Below are 22,529 nucleotides of genomic sequence, written 5' to 3'. Positions count from 1 at the left end.
AAACTGCTGCAGCAAATCTAAAGGCACTCAGCTTTCTCCCTCTCTGGGCCTCCATGCCTCAGTGACTCTAGAACAGTAGGGAATGAGGGACAGACCTGAAGTCAACTGGTAAGCACATTCCAGCCGACTGCTCCAGGCTGGATCCGCGCGCCTCTCACCTATGCACTGAGCAGCCTCCAGAATGGAGCACTGAGTTTAGGAAGCCACGGCCAACTACCCCTTAACCCAAGGGTTAGGACCACACAAGAAGATACTGGGTGCTTCTGGGTGGGCAATCAAACCTTGGAAAGAAGTGATTTCATTTCAGTAACAGGTATAGAATTTGAATTCTCTGAAGGCTCGGGAAGCCGAAGGAGCACATCTCTTGCAGATGGCACCTGAACTTTCTGACAACCTCAGTAAGAACATCTCCATCCCACCCACGCTCTTGCCACACCTACCTAACTTGTCAGGGTTTGCTGGAAAGGTCAAGCAGTCAGTTTGTCCCAGAACATAATGACTGGTTACTGTTCTCGCTCACCAGCCCTGAACAACTGGTGTGTGGGCCGGTCCTCTCTGGGAGACACGTTATTTGATACTGTGCTAATTGGGTGGCTAGAAGGAAAAAAGAATACACATTTTTAAATGAGCTCCTTAGGATTTTCTTTACAGTTGCATCAAATACACATCTTGGCTGAATGATTTGCTAAAATTCAATATTTCGGCACAGCCAAGTACTGGTGGTTTGGGACAGAAGGATGGATTTGAAATCTATCCAAATAAATCTAAGTCTTACACGTCAATTATTAGCATGAAAATGCTAATTCAATTATTACAATTTTCCAGAGGTTGACATTAGGCAGGAAGGATACTTTCTGAGCACCATCACTGGCTTAGCAGCTCTGTGGCACCTGCACATTTGCAGTGCTGGGTAGCTGCCCTCCTTGAGGTTGGCTGCCAGAGCTGTCTGTTGGCTTGACCTGCCCCCCCAAATGAGTGCTGTGTCTTAACAGTAAGATCAGGACTTAGGTCTTCCGTAATCCTAGACTTAAAAAGCCTGGTTGATGACAATGATCTGATCTTAAGTCTCATCTCCAGCTTTGTACAGGATGCTTTCTGAATATTTTTAGCAGCACCTAAAACTGCTGCCACGCTGAAAAATATCCATTATTTTGCAAGTCCTGTATTTTAAAATTACTGTAAACTTTAGTTAAGTCAGAGTATGAAATTCTTTGTGAACATATCTAGGGACAATTTCTTTCTCGAAGAATGGCTAACTTTCCTAGTTTTAACTTTTTGATAAGAGAGTTCTCAATAGTGAATCACTTAAATCCTGTAACATACATTTATACTCAAATAACTGACACAATATATACACCATTCTCAACTGCAATGCTTACCTGTCTTTGCATTTGTTCAGTAGCTGCAATAAATCCTCATGCCACACCAGCTCCAGCTCCTGAAGGGAACGTGCTCCTCAGGTGTAAGCAGAGACCGCTGTGATCACACCATCATGCAGAGGGCACCGGGCAGGTACAGCCTGTCAGTCATGCCAAAGGATGACGGCATTGACGGTGCCAACATTGGGAAACTTCCTTTTCACTCTTTCCCTGAAGCTCACACATGCACCCTTGCACCACCAGGGAGGCCCTGGATCAAGTTTTTTTTAATGTAACATAAAGTTCCTTTGTGTTACTGTTTGATGTAATTAGGAGTATTTTTGGGCATCCTATGTTTAGTGAATGCTGATTTTGTATAAACCAAGTGGTGGGACCTGCGGTGGGTTTCATACTTTAGCTCTCTGTTTGATAGGCAAGGACACCACAGCCTGCCGGGAGCAGGAGGGTGTCCTAGTCCTCTGGTCTGGGCTAGTAGGTGCACCTTAAAAAAATGAGCACACCATCCCTATAGCCTGAGCCAGCCGATTTGCAAAGCTGAATGAACTCTGGGTTTCCTTCCTTAAGAAGTGTAAAGAATGGGCAGAGAACTGGACGCCTGTGTTGGTGGAAGCCCAGGGTGCCCTGGCGGTACATGCTGGTGGTGTACACACCTAAGAGCTGTGAACCTGTAGCTCTGAATCATACTGCTGTAGACCAGTGTTACCCTCAATACAAGAATCCTCTCAAAACCTTGAAAACATCCTTTGAAGGAACCGTTACCTGATGCCTCCTATATGCCCAAATATGCGCTAGCATTTCTCCTTTGCCCTCGTGCTGTGGCGCCCTCGCCTGGGCTGGCCCCATCACATGCCCTGTCCCTGGAGCGCCAAGGTCAACCTCAGCTTGCATGTACTTCCTCCCAGCTTGGGGATCATGCTGCCTACTCTGCCTCAATTTACAAGCTGAACTAGGGTCTTCCCTTCCCACAGACAGAACTTCCTCATTTAACCACCCATCGTGGTCCCAACTTTGGGAAACTTCGGTGATTTCCTCTCTGTCCGTGTCATCCTGTGCTCTGCTGTGCTGAACACTCAACCGTTCCTGCCTCCATGACCTATAGTTCGTGTGTTACGTGAGAGGTTCTGGTTTTCCATCCAGGTGCTTTGAGAACCAGGACTACTGCAGTGTCTGTGCTTCCACCGCAGCTAGATGTGGGCAGGCCTTGCACAAGCCTTTGACCACCAGGGCGGGTTTCAGCTGACAGCTCTTCAGCTCTGTGAGGGCATCACATGCCTTTCTGGTTTGGTGATGATGCAGTCATCTTGTGATCCCATCTTGTGAGATGGGACACCTTTAAAACCAATCACTTAAAACCAGAACTTAAAATATTACACTGGTTTAACTGCAACTACCTTGTTTCCTAGTTATTTCTTTTGTATCTGCTGAAATGGTCTCCATGCGGTCTGCCTGCACTTAGTACTCAGAAATGCTGAGCTCCCTGCAGGTACAAATCAAAGGCTGGTGCTTATAAGGCAACTGAGATCACCTCAACACAGGAAACTGGCATGAATTCCAAGGCACAAATGGTGAGTATTTACTGCACACTATTCCGAGTCAAAGGTTCTTCTGAGCACACTGCAGGTTTCTCAAGATTCTCGAGGCAGGTATCGTTCTTCCTCTGTAGCTAGGGACACCGGCTCAGCATTTAATTATTCAAGTCCCAAAGCTAGAAGGGCCAGTTCTTGGACCAAGTGCCACCACCAGCCTATCAAGGCAGAGGTGACCTCAACTGCACATGGAGCTGAGGGACACGCGAGAGCATATAGTTCATGTAGACTGGAGGTCTTCAGTCACATACTAGTTTCAAATCATGAGAGTCTCTAGGACCTCATATCCTAAAAACCGTGTTCTGCAGCTAACCTGTGCCATCTATGTTCTTGTTGAAAGGATTCTAAGCCACTCTATATAGAGTGGCAGTGTTTACAGCTTCAGAGGATATTTGAAATCCTGCAAGATACACGACTGGTAAGATCTAGGGCATAAAGATACATGAAATTTGCCTTTGATGCAATCTATTACTCATTCTTTCTTCCTGTAGTCAAAGAGTTCTGGGCAATAATAGGACAAGAAAATGCAGAGTTTGGATTTGTCACAGAATGGACCAGCAAGCACAAGGTCATGAGGGCCAACCCCGCTCATTGACTAAGGGCACACGGGGCCAGACACACAGCCAATGCCTCAGAACAGCACTCATCAGTGTTGGGGGGGCCAGCCCCCGGGGCTCCTTGGCTTTCTTCCACATGCTGCTGTCCGGTGAGAAGAGCTTCTCACTAGGTCTTCTCCTAACTAAGGGAAATCAGTTTTTGACAGAAGAAACTGCTTTTTGCCCACTTTTAATGTAGTGTGAGAAATCAACGTGCATTGGACACACTTGTGGCAAACGACAGACCCCCCAATACTACGTGCCCCAGGAAGCAGGAAGCATCGAGACCTGCACTTGAAAACCATGGGCCAAGTCAACACAAAAGAAGTAGCTCTTGAATTTTACCAAGTTCAACCGACCTAGACAAAAAGAAAACTATGGCTCCAGAGGAAGCCACAGCTCTCAAGCGTCACACCTCCCAAGGCAGGGAGAGGGCTCCAGCGCACCGCACTCAGCAGCTCCGCGCTGCCTGTGAGGAGGCAAAGGACATGGGCCATCCACAGGACAGCCCGTCTTTGGGGAAGGGGCTACTGAAGGAAGACAAATCCAAATTGAAGCTGTGGTTTCCAGAGCATTTATTCATTAAAATCTATTCACTATGCCATCGACAGTTCTCCTATATGTATTGTGCTGATAAATAGACACTGAGAAGATTTAACAAGTTTGTCATTTAATAAGTCTGAATTTTCACCACATGGTATTGTACACGGTCATCTGTTGAAAACAGATTTCTTTTTAACAGATCTTAGTTTAAAAAAGTCATAGATACTGTGAGTTCTGTAAAAACTGATGGATAGCAAGTTATAGTTCCTTTGTTTTGAGTAATAAGCCTCAACTTCACCGCAGAATAAAGAATGTAGGCCAAAGAAAGCATAATCGGTCACTCGTATAGAACAGTATTGTTTCTATAATTTGAAGCTTTCTGAATGGACGGGTTCAGGCCTGATGTAACTGTAAAAAGATTACTTAATGAATAGACTATATGGAAATTGTACAAAATGTTATTAACTTTAATTATTAATAGCTTAAATAGTCACTATGTTACTAATTGCTATTCAAAATGAAAAACCTGTTTTTGAATCCCCAAAGGCAGCACTGGGCACATGCCCTGCCACCTGTACTCGGGGTTTGTCAACACATGATTTCAACAGAAACTTTGGCTTTAGGAAAGAGTCACAAACATTTAAAATAATGGCTTTAATTGTCATTTTGAGTATAGGTAGGGCAACTGTGCTTTAATTAAATATACATCATACCAGTGATGCTGGCAAGGTTGAAGGTTACTCCTAATGTTGAAAAACTAGTTTGTACATGACCAGACAGTGAGAAAAGAGCAATCCCTTTGAAACAAAATTTAAAAAAAAAAAAAATGTTCACAGTGGTTTGTATCAACAATATGCATTTTATGACAATAACATGTACAGATTGAGCACCCTAGGGCTCTCTTTATATCCTAGAGAAAATGAGCATTTACATTATTCATGGGTTGTAATGAATTAAAAAAAATCAATTGTACACTTACCCCTTCGACAGGTTAAACTGTCCTGGGGCATACAGCTTTAACACCATCATAAAAGTTGTTTGCAAAAGGAATAGAGGATTGAAAAACAAAACATTTTGTTTCTTGAGAGTGGAGTCCTTCATTTGCTGTTATAACCAGCAAATGCCATTCATTAAGTCAAAAATGGAAAGGGGGGGCCCCACAAACACACTATTGAGCAAGCTGACCAATACACATTCCAGTCTTAAAAAGGAGGTTATATACTATATGTTACAAGTCCCAACTAAACAGTGTCAAAGTGACATCTATTTCTTTGCTTGCTTTGTGATCATACCCCTTGGAGGTGTTACGGGTCTTGTGGCATTCGGCTTCTTTTTCTCTGCAGGCTTTAAAATCTGCAAAGATTCAAAAAGCATTGCATTTTAGGAATTACACTCAACCCCAGGTCTTTTGGAAATTTCCTAAAGCTACATTCAAATCTTTTTTCAGAAAGATTTGTGATGGTTCAGAACTTCATTAGCAACTGTGAAAGTCCCACAAATTAATACAAACTAAGCTGACAAACGTTTTGGCAATAAGCACATTATCCGGACAAATTACTTTTTGTCTAAATAACAATGACAATTTTCTGACATCACGATACATTGTACTATCTTTTCTGATGCAGGGGCAAAGTTCCTCAGAGTCATGTCTCTCAACCCTCTAGGGGAGATGCCAGCAATCCCTGGGATATGCGAGTTCTCCCCAACAGTTGCCCCCCCCCAAAAGTTTTAATCAATTTAAACTGATAGCTGTCACCTGACTTCAGTAGCTGCATTTAAGTTTATGACAGGGCTGGCCTGAAGGCATAGACTTTAACCACAGTAATTAAGAAAAGGACTGAGGCAGACTTTATGTGCAAATGATGCTTTTGTGCTGAGTGAAGGCCAGATGACATCATGTTCTATCAAGAGAGATTCTGTAGAAATTAGAGAAAAGTGCTGGGAGCATGGGGTAATCACACAGCACACCGGGCACGTGGCAGTCAGTACTGTTTCCACAAGCAGGCAGTGATCTAATTTTAGCTGGAAGTTATACTGACATTATAATTTCAGATTTATAGTAAGAGTTAATAAAGCAAGAGAGGTTTTTTAAAAACCTATTTAAATAAATAAAAAAGTTAAACTTAACACCAAGGGAAAGATTCCACAGTAATTTTTTTTTTCTTTTGAAAGGGAGCCATACATTACTGAACCAGGACAACACTACTTGGGGGAAATAAAACTTTACCCACTCAACATAAATGAACAGTAGAGGAAAAGAAGTAATTTTTTTTTTTTAAGCACTTAAAATGGAGATAGCAAAAGGTGCCACTGGGCAAACATGCGCACCTGAAAAGAGCACATCAGGGTCTCGTCCACACTCATCATGGCGCCGGCATTGTCAAACTCGCCACAGTAATTGGGTGCAGAAAACAGAGTGACCAACTGTCTCTTTGCAAAAAACTCATATCCATCTTCAACCACCTTGGAGAAAAATGTGTTCAGTATAAATAGGTGCAGATATTAGATGCGTCACGCCACTCTTCACTCTCCCGCTGAGCCTGACACCCTGTAGGCAATACCTACCCACCAAAATCAACAAGGAGAATCTGTGCTCACACACATGCTCTTAAGTGTACATGTAAAATTCAAAATCAATACCTGATGGGCTCTACATATAAGATCCAAATCATGCTTATGGAGAAATTTTGCAACCACTTCTGCACCAAATGTGAAGGACACTCCTCTGTCATTTTCACCCCAGCCTAAGACATCTTTATCGGGGTCAGACCACAAAAGATCACAAAGAAGACCTTGATCTGGTACATCAGTTGGTCGCATAATTCGCCGAATCTGCTCCATAGACTGAAGATCTGGTGATAAACCTATTAAATGAGGAAAACCGGGACTTTAAAAAAGGATGTTATTTCCATTTGTCTACAGAGAAACTCAGTGACTCTGACACGAGCTATAAATTAAAAGCCATGGGTGGTTCTTTTATTTACCGAACGGTTTAGATTTTAAATTCAACTGAGTAAGCACTGGAATTTATTACAGGCACAGAATGTTTAAACAGTATGCACAGTTGCCCTAAACATACAGAACCCTGTTAAATTAAAATCCAGTTACTTTACTTTTTTTTTTTTTAAAAAAAGATTTATTTTGTGCATACAAGAACTGGGGTACAGGCCAGAGGTGTGGGGGGTGAGAGGATTCACCAGAGACAGAATGGGGAACAGAACAGGCAGACTGACTGAAATACACTGCTGAGGGGAGCAGTGTTGAGACAGGAGAGGTCCGCAGCGCCATGCCATGTGGGCAGCTCCTTGGCCAGCCGGGGATAGAACTCGTGCTGCAGACAGAGGCTGCGGATGGCTTCATAGTGCTGTGCTTATTAACCCCTTGTGCCGCCACCAGGGAGGCCCAAAACCAGTTACTTTAAAAAAATGACTGCATTCCCCTGGATACCTCCCCAGCTGATGAAAATAACAAAGTATATTCTAAATTTTTTTGCTATTTGTAATGACCGGGCATGGAAGATGCAGAACCTCAGGCGTGATGCAGCCTTCCAGGAAACCTGTGCTGTGCAAGCCCACCTATCCATCACAGGTCAGCTCAGAGTGGAGCTACTTCTCATCTGAGTTTCAAATCACATGTCCAACTCTATCAAAACCCACTTAAATACAGGAAAGTTGGGACAACGGCCTTTATTAAAATATATTGTGTTGGCTCTGTGATGGTTGTCCAATTTCTGACCACAGGTGAAGAAAATCCTCTTTGCAATTACTACATAACTACGTCATACAAAGCACAAACACAGAGAAAAGCAATCATTTTAAAACTCAAAGTCAAAAAATTTTCCAAAAGGAGAGGATCAAACAGACCAAGGAAAAAGTCTATTCACATTGTCAGCATTCTAGAGGCTCTACGGTATAGCACATTAACTGCTCCACTTATACTTAAAAATACTTTTGGCTCTTTTCCAATCAAGCCGTTAACAGTGCCTAGAACCCCCTGTAACAAATCAACAGTGTGCTTCCCCAACAGGACGTCATCCCAGTAACTGGCAAATGTCCAATCAGAATCTAAACCCTGCCCCATACCTCCGTGGCAGCAGAATATCTTCTCATCCACGATGGCTGCTATCGGCAAACAGTTAAAGCAGTCTGTGAAGGTTTTCCACAGTTTAATGTTGTATCTTCTTTTACCTGTGAACATTTCGGGATGGGTAAAAAACTCGTGTCCTGTAGGTCCATTCTCTCAGGACAATTTCCCCCAAAGCAAGGTTCTGATAACCTGAGTTATGTCATAAATTATGCTTTATTAAAAATCCTCTGCAGAGTTTTTAGGAAAAGTTAGGGAGACAGATACTTGGAGATGTTTGACCTACAAGCAACAATTTGCATTCTCACATGCACCCACACTCCATAGATGTCTATGATCAGAACTCCAGATGTGACGATTAAGGGTCACCATTAAACCCCAAAATCTGTCTGGTGGTGTCAACTCTGTCTGAAATAGTCTGTTTTGGCCACTATCAACCCACCGGTTGCTCCGATTTCTAAAAGGCAGTTATGAACAACTCACACATTTGCCATACTACCACCACCACCATTTTCCTTCTGAGGGAGCCTCTAAGTCAACACTCGCATCTCCCACCACCCTCAGAAGGAGCACATGTGCTGGGTAAGTCCCAGCCCCACCCCACTCCAGGAGGTGGCACAGGGACTCCAGCTGCAGCTGCCCACTGCAGGTGCTCTGCTTCTAATCCTGTGCTCGGAATGATGCACAGGGTGGTGATGCTACCCTCGCCCACCATGTTTCCCGGAACCCCAGAGCTATTTAGACAGAAGCATGCCTTTAAGGCATTCTTTCCCCAGAAAGATTAGGTTCTGAATTAAAAACTCAAAACGTCAAAGTACCAATCTGTGTGAACTGGTTGAGGACAATGAATTGTTGGAGTGCCTCTGCACCTGTACCCTCCAACTGAAGATCAAAGCACCTTATTCCTAAACCATGTGTCTGTCCTTAGTCTCATCTTCTTCCTACCCGGGGGGACATATGAAGGTTTACAGCTGAACCTCTCCTTCGAGAGCTAGAGATCCACCAACACAGCAGGCTTCCCAGACCACATCTTCTACTCCATGGTAATCGTCTTGGTAGGGGATCTGCATAGGACCTGCAATATGATGTAATTTCCACACACACTGGATGTTTCCCTACGTAGAGGACTGCTGTCTTTTCTCCTATCAATTTATGGTTTCTGTATGATTAGGTGTAACTCCTCATGGCTCACCCGGGCTTGCGTTTCTTTGGAGCTCAGTAATTCCCTCTGTCCCACATATATTTTTACTGGAGCGTTCTGGAAGTCTCTCTACAAAAGGTTGAAGGGAAATCTGAGTATAATTACTACCTAAAATTTCTAATTATGGTGACATTAATAATACAAGAACAAGGGTGGGTCTTAGCCCCCACTTACATAAGTGATTTGGGTTTATTTCCATTTTCTGTTGAAGCCTGTCTTGGAACGATCCTCCAAGGGTCCCCCCCTTGGATTTTGCGAGTGCTGACAAATCTACTTCGTTCCTCAAATGGCTTTATGTGTTGATTCTATTGTCAGGCAACACATTTGAGCTTCCCCTGCAACTTCTTTGCTAGCTATGTTGGCTCCTCCATCAAAAAGTTAGGATTTTTCTTTCTGTTGTCCTTGAGTTTAAATCTTAACCATGCCCTGGGCCCCGGCTTCTCTTCTCTCCACATTTCCTCCCTAAGGCCACCTCAGATCACCAGGAAGCTCGAACTCCAGAAAGGGTTGGCCTGGACAACCGTCAAGATTGTTTTCAAGCTCCCAAATCCTGAGATTCTGAGTCAGAACCCCCTGTGCAGTTTCCTATTACCACAGCTCAGACAGCTCTGACATAAGAAAAGGATAATAAACATTCACCTATATACAACAGACACCTCAGCTTTTCCAGGACTTTCAGTCATAAAGTTGAAAAAGAGAAAGAAGAAATGGTAGTACAGAAAGTGGCTGTCATGCTTGGGAAAGAACTTATCACTAAAGAGGTTGTTTCAAATTTTAATAAAATTAAAATTTTTTTTTTAAAGTCTGCAAAACCATCAGCTGAAAGGTACCTCTGTCAAGGGCACTTTTATGCCCAGAAATAGCGTGAGTGGGAAATGACAGCTGCCCGATGGCGAGGGGGAGACAGAGTATTAGGTAAAGTAAGTATCCTGATGACCAAATAAGTCAAAACCGATACTAACCAACATTAAGACTTCTCAATCATTTTTAAATCCCTCTGCATTAAACATAAACCAAAACGGACATAGCCAACACCTTCACACTAACACGGACGTCTCCACAAAGGGATCACTTGGATTTGAGCCTCAGCAGTGGAAACACCACTATGTTCACTAAGCTAAAGCTATGGAAAAAGAGCCCTTTCTTAACCTGTTCCAAAAAGTGGCACTGGTAATAAATACCCAAAACACAATAATTACAATACTCCCTGCCTCATATCACTATCCAAAGAGTAGAGTAGTATCTGCTTTAGTATTCAGTACTTCTTTGACAGACTCACTGTCAACAGCAAATATCTTTCTTGCCACAGATTCAGCTGACCCAGTCAGTTCCCACTGCATCTTGACAGCCAGGTCTTAAGGGCCACAGACCAACATCTATCTAGTTGAAGGAGAGGGAGGTGGGCAGGAGGAGGGATGGGTATGCACTGACTCCTCTAGCAGTGCACTTCCTAACAAATTAGCCAGCTGAACACATTTTGTGAAATCAAGATGGAAAAATGCCCCACCCTGACAGATCACAGGTTATGACTACAGTTTCAGGGAGACGGCAGTGACAATATAAATGTCCCTATAAGTCATACTGGCAAGTGTCATTATCCCAAGTTCCTGGGACACCCTTCTTCTTCCAGCCTGAACTCTCTTCTGGCAGAAATGATGAGCACAACAGGGTGGAGGTAAGGATTCAAAACCTCTTTCTTTGTATGTTATAGTTGCTTAATACAAAAATCTCTACCAAAACTGATTTTCAAGGTTTTTAAGATTATTTTTTCTGTCAATTATCAGCTTACAGCACACACTCAAAGCAACAATCCAAAATGGTGGCAAAATATATGCAAGTTAAAAGAACCTCCATTACAAACTTTTTAAATGAATCACTTGTGTATTGCAAGAGTCCAGCCACATGAAATGTCTAGATAAGGCAAATCTAGAGACACAAAGTAGAGGAATGTTTGCCTGGGGCAGTGGTGATGGCTGCACAACTTTGAAAGGTAATTAAAAAATCACTGAACTGATGAACAGATGAATTTTATGGAAAGTGGTATCTAAACAAAGGTGTTAAAGCTATTTACACAAGTTCTCAAGAGTTGTACTAAGAATTAAGGTGTCTGTGAATGTTCACTATTACCTTAAAGAAACCACTACTGTGATCATCATTTCTAATCTGGCCATCACATGAGAGAATCAGGGTATATTGCACTACAGTGAGTACTACTCTTCTACCCTAAGAAAAAACTGAGGCAAAAAATAGGTTAATGAAACAGAAACCTGAGATTCTAACACTGCATCTAAACTCCCACAAATTCTAACATGAGATCTGACAGTTCAGTTTATGACCAAGCACCTCAATTTAACTCTTCCTTAAATGAAGAAAGTACTTACATTCATCATAAAATCCATAAATTCTATTGATGCTGGCACATTCATGGTTTCCTCTGAGAAGAAAAAAATTCTCGGGATATTTGATTTTGTAAGCCAGTAAGAGGCATATAGTCTCCAGCGACTGCTTCCCCCTGTCGACATAGTCCCCAAGAAATAGGTAGTTGCTTTCTGGCGGGAAACCACCGTACTCAAAAAGTCGAAGCAAATCGTAGTATTGTCCATGGATATCACCTAGAGGCAAAAACCAACAAAAAAGTGTTACACGATGACTTCCTACTCACAGCCCCACTAGCAAAGCTCGGGAAAGACATCCTTCAGATCTTCGCACCAGGGCATCCGCCTCTACAAAGGCACTGACTGCTAACACTAATGTTCAATTTTGCATCATATTTCGTGTAATTGAGCTTAATAAAAATGAAATTTTTATTAAATAATAAAAATAATAAATAAATTAATAATAATAATAAAAAAAGAATTTATTTTAGCGGACAGGACTATCAATGCCTATCCAGGCCTTCTTGCCAAGTAACATGGTTTTTCTTTCAGCTGGCTGTTGAGTATCAGATCTCCAACAGCTCTGCCACAAGTTCTGCGTCAGCAGAACTGCTCACCTCTAGCAAGGCCTGCCCCGGGGGACAAAGGTGCACACACGCTATCTGCCAACACATTCTGCTTCAAGTTATCCCTGGCTAGATAATGCCTTTTACTTTAAAAAGTCATACAAGCTTTATCAATGTAGTCAAATATGCAAGAATATACCATTATTTAAAGTTTAGTTTTTACAGTTTATTGGCATCTATCATAATAAAAACAGTAGAATAACAAAAAGACATCAAGTACTACTTTAAACACAACCAGTGTTGCTTTAAACTTAAAATCCCTATATAACCACATTACTCAGATCTTTTCTTAGCTGTTTTACTTCCCTTTCTTTTGCAATTTCTTTAACAAAGTAATTTTTAGAAAACTTAAAGCACATGTAAATAAATGAAGCCCATTAGTGGGATTTATTGTAAAACTCTAATTAGTGAACTGATTTTTCGATAGTTCTAGGCTGTTCATGAATCCATGGTAAATTTGTTGACTATATATCCTGGCCTCAGAGAATCAAGTAATCAAAGATAAATTGAAGTGCGTCAAAACTTACCACATATTTTGAGTGGTGCTTCAAGTTCTAGTAGGATAGGCTGACTGAGAAAGATCTCTCGGGACTTTAAGCACAGTCCTCTGATTTCATTCTCCTGAAGCTGGACATTCTTACCAGGTTTGGACCCTCTCACTGTAGGAGAGAAAACCCCATTAGTCAAATGCTATCAGAACACACTTTAACATAAAGATTAAAAATATCCAAAATGGCAAACTTCAGATAAAAGGGGGCAAAAACAGAGTTTAAGTAGCTCATTAGCTGGTTTTATCAGAATACTTAAGAGAACATGATTTTAATACCTAATTAGAATCTTAAAATCTCACACAGGATTTCAGAGATTATTTAGTTGCATTTCCTATACCAAGTTAAGACTTCTTTAAAGCATCCTGAACACGGGTCATCCTGTCTGGCATGAAGGCTGTCAGAAAAGGTTTCCTTTCACCACAGCTGACACCTCACTTTCCAAGGCGCAGCTCTGGACCTCAGCTCTGCTCCCACCCATACCAACTTCTTCTCTTCTCCAGTCTCATAAATGAATTTGTTTCTGTGAGCAGGAAACATTTAGAGATGGAGATGCTACTAAGGCGGTTCTAAAAATTCCTTGTTTTTAAACTGTGAGGTAAGAAATGCTCAGAGCCCTCCTGGGATCAGTGTTTCTCAGGAGCCCTGTATCTTCTTTTAGGCTCCTGATTTATCAATGAAAAAACTTCAGAGTTTCCATTTCATGAGAACAACCTGCAGGCTCATGCAACATGCTGTGCCATGCCTCGGCCTGTGCGAGCGAGCACACCACGCCTGCGCAGGCGACGGACGTCAGCTCTGCTGAGAAAAGAGGAATAACTGGAACAGACAAAATACAAGGATAGAGAAACCTGGCAAAGCACAGCAGTAGGCCCTGAACTCCGGCACCCCTCAGGCTTGGTGACACTTTATCACCAGGTAAGTAGGAGCAGGAAATGAAGACAGTCATGTTTTGTTTCCAGTTGTAACAGAGTCAGACAGACATTAAATACATATTAAATATCACTGAGTTGCTACAATCACCTTAATTTTGCAGTTATGTAGCCACCCCGTCACTAAACTGGGAAATCCAAACTGCTTCCTTACAAGAGCTGGCTGATAGGGGCCTGACTGTCCTCAGCCTGCAGTCAAAGTCTTAATACTTTTGTACAAATTATGAAAGGAGATATTCTCTGAATCAGAACTGAAGTAAAAACACAGGACTGAATTTAGAACTTAAGACTACAGCTCTCCACCATTAAACCCAGTACCAAGTGGTTCAGTTTTAGCAAAACCACAAAATCCATTAAGACTAAATCAATGTTGCTAATTTAAAAATTTTATCATCTTTGGAGACTTTGTAAATTATACATCACCTGGCATAAAGCTGAATAACAGATTTAATGGGTTTGTTTTTAAGCCTGTTCTGTAAATAGCTAAGAGTATAAAGTAATAAAAATTACAAGTAAAAAACCTGATGATGTCTGCTGAGAATTTTTTTTCCACTGAAAAAGACTATGTTCAGTTTTGAGAAATACTCTCCAGGCACAGCCTATCCTTTAGCTTGGTTACTGAAACCCTGAATTCTCGCAAGAAGTGAGTTTTGGGTGGAAATGGAGCACTGTGTACAGGATGTCATTTTTTCCAACGATAAAAAGGATGACACGAGGAAAGGTCAAACTGGAAGCACATGGTGAGGAGACACAGTTGAGAGGTTGCACTAGGAGCCAGGAGCCCCAAATATGCAAGTGAAAAAGATCACCAGTCTCTTTCTGATCAAATTATGCAATGGGTCAAGGTATTTAAAGGGAAAGCATACTAATGACAATCTGTGAGAGAAGATATGGAATGGACCCACATTTAATAGAACAGTAATTGAGCAACAAAAAATTGACTTACGGAAGGATCTGAGTAACCTGCCCCTTTATAGACACAAACATAGTCGAGAGAACGCGAAACACTCCTGATGGAAAGATGGTGGGATCCTGGCTTCACTGGCCAGAAAATTCCAATCATTAGTGATTTCACAAGTGAAGCCCAAATCATGGGCAGAATGCCTAGCGGGAAATTTTATTTTTGGCTAGGAGTGCCTCCTGGAAGCTTCTGGTTTCAACCAGCATCTAGCGCCCCACTTGTGAATGAGTAGCTCCCATTAAGCCTTTCAGGACTCACACCCAGATGGAAAGCAGGCCACCCTAGTGAAGCAAGGCCACCAGATTAAGTCAATGTCGCTAATAGACATTTTGCTGATTTTGGAGGTTTCCCAATATACCTCCTTTCAAAGTCTATGGGAGCTATAGTTTTCTTATTTTGTCCTGAGTGGTAGTGTTCAGAGATTAGTCAAAAACAACACTACCAGTTTAAAAATAAATGAGGACTGAAGAATAACTAAGTTTTCTGGAACAGATAAAGACTATTTTGTATCTGAAGAACAGTGCTCATTAAAAACAACATGGTCTTAAAGCGTCTTAAATTCCCTATGAATTGCTCTAGGAATAAAATAAAAATCAAAACTCTGCCCAAACCATCTTCCACCCAGTGACAACTACTGCTCATCCTCTAAGGTTCTGCTTGGGTATCACTTCACCCTGAAAGTCCCCCCCTATCCATTTCTCATTTCACAAGCCTGCTTTATGATTTCTTGACACCTGGCCACTAGCCACTGTGCACACCCTGCTCTGTATTGTAATTGTTGGTTCAGGTCCACTACTTATCTAGACCCCCACAGAAGGCAAACCCCAGGACCAGAGTGGTCTTGTAGTATACACTTCCTGGGCCAGTACATAGCAGGTGTTCAAAATCTGTTGCATGAATGAAGTCTGGATAAATCTCTACATACTGACTTGTGCCATCAGGATTAAACATGCGCCCCATACTACACACTTATGATCAGCAAAGAAGAAACTTTATGTTTTAAAATAAAAAGGCAATGGTGTCATTTTCCTGTAAGACTTTACTGGGTTATTATTCTAGTTGTGAACACTTAGGATTACTCTTCAACTTCAAGTTAAAGGTAACTTGTTTAACAATTAAAAGATCAAGATTTCGAAATAGGTTCTCACAGTCCAAATGAATGCATGGACTTAGATATTTCTTAAAAACAACCACAGCATAAAAAAATCTATTCACTATTTTCAGTGCAGGGCAAGGGAAAGACTAGCGGCTAACATTTACTGAGCACTTATCCCATACTGAGTACTGTGCTAAGGGGCTTTTCTGGCCATTTAATCCTATGGAGTTAAGCGCTGTCTTCAAGTCTGTACTTACAGGCAGGGATAAGAGTTCAGCAACTGGTCCACGGTTACAGAGCTTGAAAGGAGAAAACCAGGTCATGGACTCTGACTCTAGTGAGGCTTCCATCACACCACCCTCCGCCAATTAAGAATCTGTTCACTTTTCCAAAGCAAAGGCATTTTTATAGAACATACTATGAAAACCCCAATACACAGTCGCTGTTCTCTAAGAAAAATCTGACCTGGGATATAAAATGAACCTTACAAATGGGACGCATTAAGAACTTAAAATTAAGGGCCTCCCCCGTGGTGCAGCGGTTGAGTGCTGGGCTGCGAAGCTGCCCACAGCCTCTGCAGCGCCGGTTCGATCCCCGGCCACCGGCGAGGGTCCCACATGGCGTGCAGACCTCTCCTGCCGCCCGCTACTCCCCTCAGCAGTGTACTTGGGCCTTTCTGCCTGTTCTGCTCCCCAGTCTGTCTCTGGTGAATCCTCTCACCCCCACACCTCTGGCCTGTACCCCAGTTCTTGTATGCATAAATAAATAAATCTTTAAAAAAAAAAAAAGAACTTAATTAAGCAATCTGTTTAAGATTATCAATACTTATTTACCATGGTTCAAACAGTCCACAAAGTAGCTGCTGAGCACCTACTATGTGCCAGACTATATGCTGGATGCTGAGGATACTCTGGCAACAGGATGGTCAAGATTTTTGTCCTTTTTCTCACGGAAAACAGAAAAAAGGCGAGCTAGATAACTGCTGATTGTTACAAATGCTCTAAGTGTTACACTGTGGAGAAACTCCATACAGATGATAAAACTAGAGGTTCCTCTCAAGGATAACATCTTCACTGCCATTAAAAAGACAAAGGCTTGAAGAGCTCTATTTTATCACTAGCAGCTCTGAAGAAAATGATCAACACTGCAGCCCTGCCCAGTAAACACATCAGTACTGACCTCCCTCACCGCACTCTAGCACAACAGAAGAAACAGGCACAAAAAGGAGACCCCAAGTGGGAAACTCAATGGTTGTGGCCTCCCGTTTACTTCCTAAGTAGTAGTTCTTCAAATAGTAAATACCAAATTATTTTAACAATTGCCAACGGAATCCAAAATATTCCAACAAGAATTCAAGACGGAGTGTTCCTCACAAAACCAGGCATCACACAGGACAGTCAGGAGGCACCGTGAGCACATGCAGGGTGGCAACCAACACGTTATAACATGGACTTAGGCCACATACCGGGCTTCTGAGCAAGTTCTTCTTTATCTGGCTAGAAAGATAGAATTTTTATCTGGCTTCTATGAGAAAGGCCATTCTGTAGAAACTTATCTATTTACCTGGCAAATCACTAACGCGAGCACATGATAAATACTTCAAGCAATTTTATCAAAAATAAATGGATAAAAACTAGAAAGAATGTTAGTGATGACTGCTGAGCTTTTTCTCCACAAGCAACATTAACTTTTCTAACAGCCCGGCAACAAGCAAAGCAGAGATGAAAATTTACAGAAGGAAATGGAGATTATTTCTGAGGAACAAAAACAGCACTTTTCAACCCTTAGTGAAAGGCCTCTTAATTGTTAAAGAAGCAGCACACACACAAAGTCCCAGCTGAATTATAGTGAGGTTTTAGAGCCTAAGAATAGCACAGCCAGTATAAAAAACACACCAACAGGTTAAGATAATCCCTTTAAAGTCAATGGTAATCTTAATACACCAATATGTCACGTCAGTGACAGAATAACCTCATAATATTCGCTAGATTTAGGAAAATAAGACCTCTAGCTAAAACAAAAACCAGTGAATATTTACAAAAACACAATTTCCCAGCTCTTCTTAAAAAAAAAAAAAAGCCCACAAAAATATCCAGATAATTTGGTTTTATCAGTGTCACCAGCAGCAGTAAGATTTCCATTTTCTGATAATCTTATTTCCCCCTCCTTCCTCCACAACCTCCCATCCTGTCTTTCCTCACTGCTGACATTATACTTAGGGCATTTAAAGGTGACACCAATTCTCTCCAGACAGGCAGGCAGGAGACAGATGGAAACTCCCACTTGTTCATAGTCAAGTACCTTGAGTTTTCCACACTCAGAGTGAAGCCCATTTATTGAAAAGTGTTTAACCTTCCCACAATCTAACAACCCGTGACGATAGACTATCTGCATCTGATCCTACATTTTATGAATTCACTGTCCTAAGCCTTACTATCAGTGACACCTACTCCCTGGTAGAGGAGTAGGAACAAACCCTACAGCGGAGGAATTGGAGATTTCAAACAAATCATTAAAACCCCTAAGTAAACCAACTGTTCTCGCACTCTTTGGCTACAGGAGTCTGAGCCTGAAACATCCAAATTCATCCCAGAATTCTGAGAACTCTTAAGAGATGGAATCTTTTCTCACTGCTTTCGAATAAGACGTTCCAGTTTCCTCATCTACAAAAGCTATCCCATCAGAGTACTATTTTTTTTACGTTTCAATCCTTAAGGTCTACCGACAGCTTTGACTGTCAATTACGTAAATGGTCATTTCCCTGCTTCAGGCTCAGTAACCCGCACCTTGTCATGCAGGACTACCTGGCCCAAGGTTCCCAGAACAGGTCGCAGTTTGTTACAGGACTGTGCTTTCAAAGACAAAAGCCAATGCACCGACCTCTTCTGCAAACAGGCCGCACGAGCCCGCACAGCCTCCATTTCCCCAGTCTCTTGGATGACAGCGCCTGGAGTTTGCTCCTGTGACTAACACTCCCCAAGTACAACTGAGCCATAGACACACCATCCCGTCAGGGTTCACTACTGCACCCCGGCCACTGCCAAACAAGGAGGCGCACTGCCCACAAGAGGAGACCAATCCTTTCCATGCTGTGGCTGAGGACTGGTGCGGGCTGCGGGTCCTATCTCCAGCAGAGCTTTCCCAGCTCACCCAGAAGAGGATGCCTCTGCAGAACTGATAAGCTGGAGGGGGAGGGGAGAACAAGGGGACAAAAGGGGCTCACAACAGAATACTTAAGGAGAATAAAAGTTATTAATTCTCTATCAACAAAATGCGCTATGGTCACTGCTCTCAGAAAAAAAAAAAAGCCTCTAATTGTTAGCATTATGCGATGCGTAAGATGCATAACGACAACCTAATTGCTGGGATCGCATCAGGAAAGAGTGCTTTTGTTTTCTTTGGTCAGCATTTTAAGATTTCTGTGTGCCGTGTTGCTCCTTTTCTTCAGGAGCAGGGATTGCTGCCTTTTCTTTTAACATCAGAACACAAACATGCTTGGTATTATGCCAGAAAGCTAAATTTGTGGGTTTCTTAATTTTAGAGTTTCCACTGTCTTTAGCTGAACCCTTATACATCAGAAGATTAAATTCGTAGATGCTTTCTGAGGGACAGGGCAGAGGTCGGAGCTCAATCACTAAAGCAAGCCGGGCAATCATGCAGAGTTGGCACCGTCTGGCAGTTTAACAATGGCCATCTTTAAAGCAAAGATGCTTTCTGCAAATCAGTTACATGGAATAAGTTACAACTGACTGCTGTGGGAGCAAAGTGCTAGACGATTACAAATCCCTGAGTGAGGCTGCTCACAAAATAGGACTCTGCCCCATATTTCACTGTTCTCCAACAAGGTAGGCGTTTCAGACCCAATCAACAGGGGGCTTATTTTCTCTAAGTCCCCCAGGTTTTACCGTATGGTTAGGAGTTGATCATGTAAGGAGTTGATCATGAGTTATATTAAGAAGTAACAATTTTAAAGATCTATCATCAGCAAGGCAGACCTTGGTTAAAAAGCTTCCAATTCGGGTTAAAGCAGTAAAGAACTGCAAAGCCGCGCAGTGACTAGGGCTGAACCAACGTGCTGGTTTTCTTAAATAAGGTTTTACTTTTGAGTTGCCTCTTTACTACTATTACTGAGTCACTTCTCTGCTAGCTAGTACAATCCTAGGCAAAGACAGATAATTCTGAATGTGTGAAAAAACTCTAAACTCCTATTCCCTCCATTTTCAAATATACTATGTAAATCCCCATTAAAATTTTTAGGGAAAAAGGTTTTTGGGGCATTACAAAAAGACTGCAAAATGTATTAGTGTCTTCTAACTTGGAGATACACAAACACAAGTATATCTTTCAATTTAACATAAATGAGAATCTAAGTCTACTGCACAGCTAACCTATTCCAGTGACATTAAAATGCACAGCTTTATTTTATTATTTTTAATGGGAAGTATGAAAAACCTGGTTTTCCAGTACAACACAACATGTAAAGAGGAACCATTAAGATATGACTGGTCATGTTTTAGATGACCCAAGTTTACCAGGGCAAATCTCTTAGCATAATTTTAAAAAAGGTTAAAATGAACAATTTTGTTATGTGAATTATGGGGTGCACAGAACTTAAGTTAACAAAATTTAAATTATCTTAAAATTGTACTGAGTTTGATCTACATTCCAAGTTTTCTTGTTTTCTCAGTGAAATAAAGTCCACCCTCATTTAGTCATAACTCTGCACAGATACAGAGCAATTAAAGACTTAAAATAAAGAGTTCCTCCTAATCACACGGTTCTTGATGGACTGGTGCCGCATATAAATCAAACAACTGTGTTAACCAAGTGCTCAAAGTATGGTTCTCGAAATAAAGGGTAGGTATTGAATACAGGACAAGGTTTTCACCCACAAAGGCAGTGACATTTCAAGATCATTTCAGGGGCCTTACACCTAATTCAGTGGGTTTTTCTTTTAAGAAAAGCACGAAAGGGGAAAACGGCATAGGTTAAAGAATTTTCCTAAGTTTCGTTTTACTGACTTAATTCAAAAGATCGGCTTTCTACCAAGAGCTAACGAACTGTTCATACGATGGACTCCATTTATAGCAAAATATTTAAGGACAGTGACAGTATAAAGGCAGAAAGCAGCTAAAATCAGCCAAATCTACACTATCTCGCAGCCAAAACAAGAAATGCTCGTGAATTCTTCCCCAGCTCCCGACAGGAGGGTAACAGCAGGGGGCCCGGGGGCAGTTTACTTCAGCGCTAAAATGCGAACCTCAGCATCACCCTCTTCCCTCTCAATCAACTGCCGGGCACCCCGCGAGTCCCGGGTCAACAAAACTGCAGCTTTATTTTAACCTTTGCCTAACTCCCGGGTACCCCTCGGCCCCCGAGCTCAGCTCCCGGCCGCTGGGTCTGAAACCCGACTGTGTGACCTTGGTCAAGTGACTTCACCTATGTCTGGGTTTCTTCTGAAAAACAAAAAAACAAAAAAAACAAAAAAAAAAACCAAGAAAAAACAAAATAGCACCTACCTCGCAAGGCTGACGGGAGAATTACCAAGTCTGGGTAAAGTGCTCAAAAACAAAAAAAGCCCGACAGCCGGGAAGCGCCCACTATTCTCGCGTGCAGCTACTAGATGAACCCGGCGCTGACAGCCACGCAGGGAGGCAACGACCCCTCGCAGCCGCTGGTTTCGGGGCACAGACCCGCTCAGAAAAAGCGGGGAGACCTCAAGATTAGGGCATTAGAATACGGGGGGGGCAGGAGGACATGGGTCCCTATGTCCCCCTAAGATATGAACCTTTGTCACTGAGTGAAAAGAACCGGGCGCCCTGACTCCAGCCCCACGAGGACGACGAGCCAGAGAGGGGTCCCCAACCCAGCGCAGCACCCCCGCCCGCGGCCGAACTGCCCCCCGAGGGGGCGAGCGCCAGAAAGTGCGGCACACGCCGTCCTGCAGGGCGGAACTGGGGGTCCCCCTCTTCTCTCCTCCGCTCCCAAGACGGCCGGGTTTGGGGGCGCGGGGGAAAGGGCCGGAAGCGTGGGGGTGGGGAGCGGAGTTTTCAAATTCCTGGGCCGGCGGCGGCCGCCCCGTCCCGCAATGAATGGGCCGGCCCGGGTCCGCGGCCGGCCGAGGGGGACCCGCCGGCCTTCCCGCGGCGGCAGCCCGGCCCCGCGGGCCGACTCGGGGGCTCCCTCCCCCGGCCCTGCAGCCCGCGCCGGCCCGCGGGCCCCCTCCCCGCCGGCCCCGCGGCCGCCCGTCGCCCCTTCACCTTCCAGCAGCCGTTGGATGATGCTGTCGATGTTGAGCTTATCTATATCCGCCATCGCCGTCCCGCCGCCGACCCGCCCGCAGCGGCGCCGCCGCCGGCTCGCGCCCGGGACTCACACCTCCTTCCCCACGCCACGAGCAGAGAGGCGGTGGTGGCGGCGGTGGCAGCAGCCGCGGCGGGACCCCCCCCAACCGCCCCGCTCCCGGCTTCCTCCTTCTCTCCCCACTGGAACCACGAGAAGAACAAAATGGCCGCCGCCTGCTTAGCCAGGCTCGGGCGGCGCAGGGATGCGCGCGGGGAAGTGCAGCGGCCGGCCGGGACTTCTTTCCGGCTGCAGGACGCG

The 22,529-nt window shown here is 43.3% G+C and overlaps 1 protein-coding gene across 1 annotated transcript; it reads right to left on the bottom strand.

The window, feature by feature from the left end:
- Positions 1 to 4,100: 4,100 nt before the first annotated feature.
- On the bottom strand, positions 4,101 to 22,428 carry PPP1CC (protein phosphatase 1 catalytic subunit gamma). Its single transcript, XM_037511171.2, has 8 exons — positions 22,187 to 22,428; positions 12,917 to 13,048; positions 11,770 to 12,000; positions 8,187 to 8,291; positions 6,745 to 6,968; positions 6,433 to 6,567; positions 5,397 to 5,457; positions 4,101 to 4,512 (listed from the first exon to the last, which is right to left on the bottom strand). Exons 1-8 carry the CDS (start codon positions 22,239 to 22,241, stop codon positions 4,442 to 4,444), a joined length of 1,014 nt encoding a protein of 337 aa, XP_037367068.1. The 5' UTR covers positions 22,242 to 22,428; the 3' UTR covers positions 4,101 to 4,441.
- Between the last annotated feature and the right edge of the window lie 101 nt (positions 22,429 to 22,529).

This window comes from Talpa occidentalis, unplaced genomic scaffold (genome assembly GCF_014898055.3).
Source record: "Talpa occidentalis isolate TD23 unplaced genomic scaffold, MPIMG_talOcc4v2.1 talOcc4.14, whole genome shotgun sequence".
In the NCBI taxonomy this organism is placed as follows: domain Eukaryota; kingdom Metazoa; phylum Chordata; class Mammalia; order Eulipotyphla; family Talpidae; genus Talpa; species Talpa occidentalis.
The sequence above is the reverse complement of the archived record's forward strand: the minus strand, read 5'-3'. Positions and strand labels throughout refer to the sequence as shown.